Genomic DNA, 9,284 nt, shown 5'->3' with positions numbered 1-9,284 from the left:
AAGATTTGATTTTTAAAATTAAAATTGATTACTTGACTAACAAAAAACTAAAAGATATGATTCTAGAATTTAAAGATTGAACCTTTCTTAACAAGAAAGTAACAAACTTCAAATTTTTGAATCAATCACATTAATTGTTAGTAAAGCTTTTGAAAATCATGAAATAAAGATAAGGAAAAGATTTTGAAAATAAATTCTAAAAATTTTCGAAGATAAATAAAAAAATGAAAAAGATTTGATTTTTGAAAAAGTTTTGGAAAGATAAGATTTTTAAACTTGAAACTTTGACTTGACTTATAGGAAACAACTTATTTAAAAAAATTTTGACTAAGTCAACTCAAATTTTTGAAATTTATGAGAGAATTAAGAAAAAGATTTTTTTTTGAATTTTTAATGATGAGAGAGAAAAACACAAAATTGACTCACAACATGAAAATTATGAATCAAAACACATGATGCATGCAAGAACACTATGAATGTTAAGATGAACACCAAGAACACTTTGAGTGTCAAGATGAACATCAAGACTTATTTTTGAAAACATTTCAAGAAAAGAAAACATGCAAGACACCAAACTTAGAAATTTTTCATGTTTAGACTCTATGAATGCAAAAATGCATATGAAAAACAACAAAAGACTCAAAACAAGAAAATTTAAAGATCAAACAAGAAGACTTACCAAGAACAACATGAAGATCATGAAGAACACATGCATGAATTTTCGAAAAATGCAAAAGTTTTTAAAACATGCAATTGACACCAAACTTAAAAATTGACACTAGATTCAAACAAGAAACACAAAATATTTTTTATTTTTATGATTTTATTAATTTTTTTGGATTTTTGTAATTTTTTTCGAAATTAATTTTTTTGAAAAATGAAAATAGATAAAAACATTTTTTTGAAAGATTTTTGAAAAATTTTGAAAAGAAAATTACCTAATCTGATCAACAAGATGAACCGTCAGTTGTCCAAACTCGAACAATCCCCGGCAACGGCGCCAAAAACTTGGTGCACGAAATTGTGATCTCTAATAATGGCATTCAACTTGGTATGCGCATCTACTAACTCAGCACTTTCTTCACAACTTCGCACAAGTACCCAGCAAGTGCACTGGGTCGTCCAAGTAATAAACTTTACGTGAATAAGGGTCGATCCCACGGAGATTGTTAGTATGAAGCAAGCTATGGTCATCTTGTAAATCTCAGTTAGGCGGATAATAAATGGTTATGGAATTTTTGAATAATAATAATAAATAAATAGAAAATAAAGATAGAAATACTTATGTAAATCATTGGTGAGAATTTCAGACAAGTGTATGGAGATGCTTTGTCCTTGTTGGATCTCTGCTTTCCTATTGCCTTCCTTCAATCCTTCTTACTCCTTTCCATGGCAAGCTGTATGTAGGGCATCACTGTTGTCAATGACTATATCCCATCCTCTCAGTGAAAAAGGTCCAAATGCTCTTGTCACAGCACGGCTAATCATCTGTCGGTTCTCGATTATGTCGGAATAGAATCCATTGATTCTTTTGCGTTTGTCATCACGCCCAACAATCGCGAGTTTAAAGCTCGTCACAGCCATTCAATCCCTAAATTCTACTCGGAATACCACAGACAAGGTTTAGACTTTCCAGATTCTCATGAATGCCGCCAACAATTCTAGCTTATACCATGAAGATTCTGATTAAGGAATCCAAGAGATATGTGTTCGGTCTAAGGTAGAACGGAAATGGTTGTCAGTCACGCGTTCATAGGTGAGAATGATGATGAGTGTAACAGATCATCACATTCATCATGATAAAGTGCAACGAGTATCTTAGAACAGGAATAAACTGAATTGAATAGAAAATAGTAGTAATTGCATTGAAACTCGAGGTACAGCAGAGCTCCACACCCTTAATCTATGGTGTGTAGAAACTCCACCGTTGAAAATACATAAGTGATGGTCCAGGCATGGCCGAATGGCCAGCCTCCAAAGTCTAAGAACTAAACGTCCAAAGATGTGGTCAAAAGACTAGACACTAGTACAATAGTAAATAGTTCTATTTATACTAAACTAGCTTCTAGGGTTTACAGAAATAAGTAATTAATGCAGAAATCTACTTCCAGGGCCCACTTTTTGTGTGCTTGGGCTGAGCTTGAGCTTTACACGTGAAGAGGCTTCTTTTGGAGTTAAACGCCAAGTTGTAACATGTTTTTGGCGTTTAACTCTGGTTTGTGACGTGTTTCTGGCATTTGACTCTAGAATGCAGCATGGAACTGGCGTTGAGTGCCAGTTTGCGTCATCTAATCTCGAATAAAGTATAGACTATTATATATTGCTGGAAAGCTCTGAATATCTACTTTCCAACGTCATTGAGAGTGCACCATTTGGAGTTCTGTAGCTCCAGAAAATCTATTTCGAGTGCAGGGAGGTCAGAATCCAACAGCATCAGTAGTCCTTTGTCAGCCTTCTATCAGAGTTTTGCTCAGGTCCCTCAATTTCAGCCAGAAAATACCTGAAATCACAGAAAAACACACAAAATCATAGTAAAGTCCAAAAATGTGAATTTTGCATAAAAACTAATGAAAACATCCCTAAAAGTAGCTAGATCCTACTAAAAACTACCTAAAAACAATGCCAAAAAGCGTATAAATTATCCGCTCATCATCGCTCCATCGTCGCTTCTCCACGGTGCGTGCCGCATTTCCTCTAGAAAGAAGTGGACATCGCGGTGCAAAGATTCTGGAAAAGAACATTCTTTATAGACCTTTCAATCTTGGAAGGCGAATCGAATAGCACATTGATCAGTACTAACGAACGCAATGAGGAATTGAGTGTCGACGAAGTTGTTAATCAAGAGGGTTCTAAGGTATGTTGTATGTTGTATAGGTTAGTCTTCAATTGCATGAGGTTTTATGAGAACGTGATCTGTTAATGTTTCTTGTTCATGATATTTAGATGTTTTTTAATTTTATTTATTTGGAAAAATGTGGTATACTGACGTGGTTAGTAGACATATTAATAATGTATGCTTGTAATTGAATATAGCATTCCTTTGTATACTTGTAAGTTATAATGTGTGGCATCAATCAAATAAGATCCCTGAAGGCTATGCTTAGCTAGTGTCATTGAAAAAAAAAATCTAAAAGAGAGAGACAAAGATAGTAGATATAGAAATACATTGGGTTGTGGAGAAGACATGTAAAATCTTTTTGCTCAAAGACAAAATTTTTTGTATTTTATATTATTCCTAAATTTGTGAATAGAAAATATCCATTTCCATCTCTCTACCGTTGTATTTCTATGTCACAATTCATGCAATCAATTAAAAGTTGTTTATGATTCATTAATGCTTAAGAGAAATTTTATGAAAATGTATGTTGTGAATGTTTCTTATTCATAGTAATTAGATGTTTTTTACATTTTTTTGGGAAAATATGGAGCAATGAAATGGTTAGTTGAGATATTAATAAAGTATGCTTGACTCCTATATGTGTTTCCTTCTATTTGTAGATATGTTTTATTGGATTGCTTCATTATATAGTAATGATCATAAGTTGATTAAAGTTTTTTTCCCGATGGTCTTTAATTGAAGGTCCACAAAATTATCGACGTCATGGTAACGATAAAGGATGAGTTGGAATTAAGACACGAGGTTTGAGTTATTCCTTATTGTTTGTTAGCACGTTATAGCTACCACATTAATACTATATTTAATTCGTATTTAGTTCTGTGTATTGACTTTACAGTTGCCGGATCATAGTTGGATCAGTGAAGAGGAAATCCTAGTCATAGGAATAAGTTTTGATTCGTTGCATTTAGCACAGGAGTTTTATGCAAATTATGCAAAGAAATTGGGTTTTGTAACTAAAGTCAGGAACACGAACTTCGACAAGACGCGGAAGGACGTGAAGATACCCGTTAATCAATCTCTTCACTGCACTCGAGAGGGTTATCGGGAATCTCGGGTTAAGGTAGCAACTTGGTCAAATAGAATAACAGCCACGAGATACAGAGTAAGAATGTAAGTCATGCTGAACAGGAAGAAGGAATGTTGGGTTGTGTCCAGGTTAGAATAGAGGCAATCTCACCCTTGTTCGGCTAAGAAAGCTATCCACTATCATGAATATAGGGAGTTGACCATGCATGCTAAGTGCGTCATTGCGGATAACGACGAGGCTGGCATAAGACCCAACAAGACGTATCTAGCACTGGCAAACGAGGTTGGTAGGTCTTCAAACCTAAGTTTCTTAGAAAAGGATGTCAGAAATTACATCACAAGCAATCTCTGATGCTCCGATGATAATGTGGACTTCAAGGGGATGATGAATTATTTCGTTCGAATGAAGGAGATCAATCCCAACTTCTTTTATGTCATAGATATTGATGATGCTAATAAATTTAGGAGCGCACTCTGGGTAGATGCAAGGTACAGAACTTCGTATGAATATTACGGAGATGTGGTGTCGTTCGACACCACTTACAGAAGAACCAGGTCTCTATACTTATTGGTAAACTGCAGGAGCAGTTATCTATTAAATTTATCATGTTACGTCACATTTGCTTTTGTTGTATTTTCAGGCATGGTTTGTCATTTGCATCCTTTGCCGGTGTAAACCACCATGGAAAGTCTACTCTTCTTGGCTGTGCTTTACTTGGGAGTGAAGAGATCCCTAGTTTCGAGTGAGTGTTCACGCAATGGGTGAGATACATTAGGACTGTGCCAATGGGGATCATCACTGACCAGTGCATGGCGATGGCTGGTGCTATTAGGAAGGTCCTACCTGATACTGTCCACAAATGGTGCATCTGGCACATAATGAAGAAATCACAATTCAAACTTGGTGGCTATGTTAGGTACGTTAGGCACATAATGAGTGAAATTGATAGGCTGGTTTCATCAAAAACTTTGACTTAGGCCAGAACAGATGGTTAGCAGGTCTGTGATCGTTAAATTAAACCCCGTCTGTTGGTTTCATGTTGCCTAATTATTCACTTCATGTTATTTTTGCTGGCTTGATTCCATTCTTGGGTTTTTTTTTAAGAAATGTAACTGAGTTTTCTACCTTACTAGTCAGTGGATGTTCTTTTCATTACACAAATAGATGTTTTTTCTCATAGTATGTCTGGATGTTTTTTATTTATTTTATCAGTGCTTTGGAAGCTGCCATCATGTTGTGTATAAGCGACACTCTTATGTTTTTTTTTCTTGGGCAGACCTTTATGCAAATCAACAGAAGTGGGTTCCAATATTCTTCAAGAGTGAATTTTGGGCCGGCATGAGGAGTACACAGTGTAGTGAAAGTATGCACGCATTTTATGCTAGATTCCTGCATTGCAAGAGTGGGTTGGTTCAGTTCATCCATGAATACGACAATGTGCTTAGAAACAAGGAGCAAAAGGAGCATGAAGATGATGCTACCGACTCGAAAGGATTTATCCCATGTATATGGAGCACAGGCATTCAGAGACAGTTTCAGCAGGAATATACCAGTAATATGTTCAGGACCCTTCAACTGGAGGTAAGAAAAAAAACCGATTACATGGTTCGATCAACTGAACAAAAGGGAGATACAATTTGTATTAAAGTGGGCGAGCAAAAGGTATTTTGGGGAAAGCCTGTCTACCATACTTTCATAGTAGAGTTTGACCCTTTGAGTCGAAAGAGTCGGTGTAATTGCAACAAGTTTGAATCCACTGGTATATTGTGCTGCCACACCCTTGCGTTGTGGTCATACTACAGAGTTAACACAGTACCGAGTTGCTATGTTCTTCCTCGATGGAGTAAGAATGTCATCCGCAAGCACACTTACATTAAGAGTAGGCATGACGTGTCTCGGAGTGATGAAAGCCACAACTTGTTCAGGCATCTGTGTTCAGAGTTCTATAACGTTGCTCAGGAGTTTATTGCTTGTGATGAGGAAGCAGCCATCTTGCGAGCTGTCCTTTGGGATGCAAAGTCCAAGTTGACTGATTACCGTGCCAGCATGCGTTCCACTACTCTTGATGCGACTCAAAATACCATGCCCACACAAAGCACAGGTGGTGTTATTGTACATGACATACAGGGACCCTCAAGAGTTAAAACCAAAGGATGGCCAAAGAGTAAGAGACTTGGACCAGAGTTGGACAAGTCAATTAAGGAGTCAATGCAAAAAAAGAAGAGGAAATCAAATTTGGTATGCGTTAGAAGTGACGTATATTTTAAGTTTTTCTTATGGAATTGTGTTCTTGATTCATATATGCTGTTCTCTTTTTGTTGTGCATCTTGTAGGATGATGTTGACCTTCAGACAGATAATGATCATGATGGTTCTGTAAATAAAATATTTGAGGATTCTACTATATGGAATTCATCGGATGGTGGCGGATTCATGCACCTGTTGAACTCTTTTAGGCATATATAGTTAGGTTTCTTGGCGTGAGTGTTTTGTCATTCTTAGCTAGATTTCTTGGTTCTTTAGACACAACTGAATACACTCTCCCCTTTTCAGTTTTTTCACTTGCATTTATCCTGTTATGAAGTATTCATTCAAAGAAACAAAAGCACAAATATTGTTATCTTTTCCCCATTTATTGTTTATTATGGTTTTAAAGAAATGAATTGTCACATATTTGTTCGCAAAAAAAATGGATTAAATTCGCCCTGAAAATGGTTGAAGAGTATTAAAAAATTAACAAAAGACATTCACATCTCAATGAAGTGCACATAGTCATTAATGCCTAACACATGAAACAAAGAAACCATATCCCAAACCATCCATTTTAAAATGAGAAGAAACATCCGAGTGCCTATCAGAAGCACCATCCACTTAAAATCTTGGTTAAAGTCACCGGTGCCACCGTAAACAAACCGGCCATGTAGACTGATTACGACCGAAGGCTGTGCAATGCTTAAAGTTTCAGCAACTTCACAATTTTAGTAATAGAAAATAATGTTAAAAAAATAAATAACGCCTCCATTTAGTTAACAGCACGCTAGTGAATGGAAAGAATTGCCACTTAAGCATAGTCATGAACAAAAGGGTTATATACACCGATCAGAGTTGACTAAATAGTATAAATATGCAATACATTGCTTAATGAACTAGTGACATCCACAATTCGAAAACTAATTGCTTGAGAATCCTGAATTACTTAACATATGAAACCTACTGAGGAGTATCTAAGAAAACACGAGCCACTCACTTCTCAATGAAGTACACACAAGTTCAAATGCCTAAAACATGATAAATCAGAAAAGAGATTCAGAACCATCCAATTTGCAAAGAAAAGAAACATTCTAGTGCCTAGCATAAGCACCATCCATATATAGGTTTTGGATTGATTGTCACCATCAACTTGACAAAATCAGCAACATGAAATCATAAACGTACAGTGAAACAAGATTTATCAGGCTCACACGAAACGAATCTAAGTCAGAAAATGCCATATTAACGTCTATAACTCGATCACAAGGAAACCATAGATATAGTAAGGCAAGTGTCTATATTGATGATTTCTTACCTAGGCATCTGTCTTCTTCTATTGTCTTCCCCCTAGTTTGGCTTTCTAGTGGGTAACCCCGCACGCTGCAGCATGCTCTTCGTGCTCGGTGCTATGAACAGTGATCTGACAGCTTTAGTCTTTTTCTATGGATGGTTGCGGCACACAGGATCACTGTCCAATGTCTGCAACACCTCCCAAATTTGGTGAATTATGAGGACCCATCACTATGTCTAGTTTGATTTCCTTCCGAAACTTCTATACAACGTCCTGCATGGCAATTCCGTGTTAGACGGTAATTTTAAAAGCGATAAAGAAATTGATTGGAAAGAGGTTCAACTTAATTGTTATAACATATTTAACTTCACCTTGTCCGAAAGCTGCAAGGGTTTCTCTAAACTCCAAAATTGCATGAACTTGATGACGAATACACGACAATCACAACTATATGTACAAACAGAAAATATTATTTTCAACCATGATATCTGTTCATACCCAGACCGGGCTCCTCCAAATCGGAAAAATCCATGAAAGGTCCGACCTCGTCCCAAGGCCCACGCCTGAGGTCGGACCTTGGACAACAAAGCTAAAAAGGCCCATCAAAAGGAACGCAGCCCAAAACCTAAAGGCCGAAAAGGCCTAGGAAAGGCGGTTCCGCAAAGATAGAGATAAAACTCCCAAAAGATAAGATAAGATAAGAATATCTTATCCAGGGAAGATCACGGCCAACTACTATAAATACACTGGAACACCCAGGTATGACATACATTCCACACTCTACACATATCTGCTTGAACCCATGCTAACTTAAGCATCGGAGTGTCATTGCAGGTACAACCACCAACCACTCCACATATCAAGCTCGGGTCCCTGACCCCCACCTCGGGCCTCTCCGAAGACGACCGAGCTACACGTTTCAGGTAACCCCCGGAACATTGGCGCCGTTGCCGGGGACCTGGAAGTCATCCCTCTACTATGGCGGACGACCCCTCCAACAATAACCACGCTGCATCAGAACAAGAGGACGAAGTTGACACCGGAGAACGACCGGACATCCCTCTATCACCACGCACTCCAGGAGGAAACAAACAGAATCGCCCAAAGACATCACTCCCAAACAAAGATCCGCAAAATTCCGAAAAAGAAAAGAACTCGGAAATTTTAGAAGCAGTCCGGGCACAACAAAACCGACTGAAACAACTCGAAGAGGACATAAAAAAGCAGAAAGAAACTGAACAAGATCTGAGAAGGGAGGCTCGAAAGCGCAGAGAATTAGAAGAAAAACTACGGAAAATAGAGGCCAATCTGAAAGACCGGACAGAACGCGGCACCACCCCCGAATGCAACCATGATCCCTTCACGCAAGAGATCATGAAGGAGAAGGTACCACGAAACTTCAAACCACCCGATATGGATCTCTACGACGGCACCACCGATCCAAGTCACCACCTCAGCAACTTCAGAAGCAGAATGTACCTAGTCGACGCCTCCGACGCGATTCGATGCAAAGCCTTCCCCACCACTCTCACCAAGTCGGCCATGAAGTGGTTCGACAACCTGCCACCAAGATCAATCACCAGCTTCGAGGACCTAACCAAAAAATTCCTGACGAGGTTCTCTATTCAAAAGGACAAAACGAAACATGCCCCCAGTCTACTCGGAATCAAACAAGGTAACCAAGAAACTCTCCGAGAGTACATGGAGCGATTCAACAGAGCCTGCCTGGACATACAACACTTGCCCACCGAAGCAGCCATCATGGGACTAGCAAACGGCCTAAAGGAGGGACCGTTTAGCCAATCCCTATCCAAACGA

General features: G+C 38.2%; 1 protein-coding gene across 1 annotated transcript; it reads left to right on the top strand.

Moving 5' to 3' along the window:
• The first annotated feature begins 4,711 nt into the window (after positions 1–4,711).
• Positions 4,712–6,391, top strand: LOC112717631 (protein FAR1-RELATED SEQUENCE 5-like). Its single transcript, XM_025769611.1, has 3 exons — positions 4,712–4,879; positions 5,139–6,164; positions 6,260–6,391. The coding sequence occupies exons 1-3, from the start codon at positions 4,712–4,714 to the stop codon at positions 6,389–6,391; spliced, it is 1,326 nt and encodes a 441-aa protein (XP_025625396.1).
• The last annotated feature ends 2,893 nt before the right edge of the window (positions 6,392–9,284 follow it).

Source organism: Arachis hypogaea, chromosome 10 (genome assembly GCF_003086295.3).
Source record: "Arachis hypogaea cultivar Tifrunner chromosome 10, arahy.Tifrunner.gnm2.J5K5, whole genome shotgun sequence".
Lineage (NCBI taxonomy): Eukaryota > Viridiplantae > Streptophyta > Magnoliopsida > Fabales > Fabaceae > Arachis > Arachis hypogaea.
Note: the sequence above shows the minus strand (reverse complement) of the source record. Positions and strands in the feature narration are given on the sequence as shown.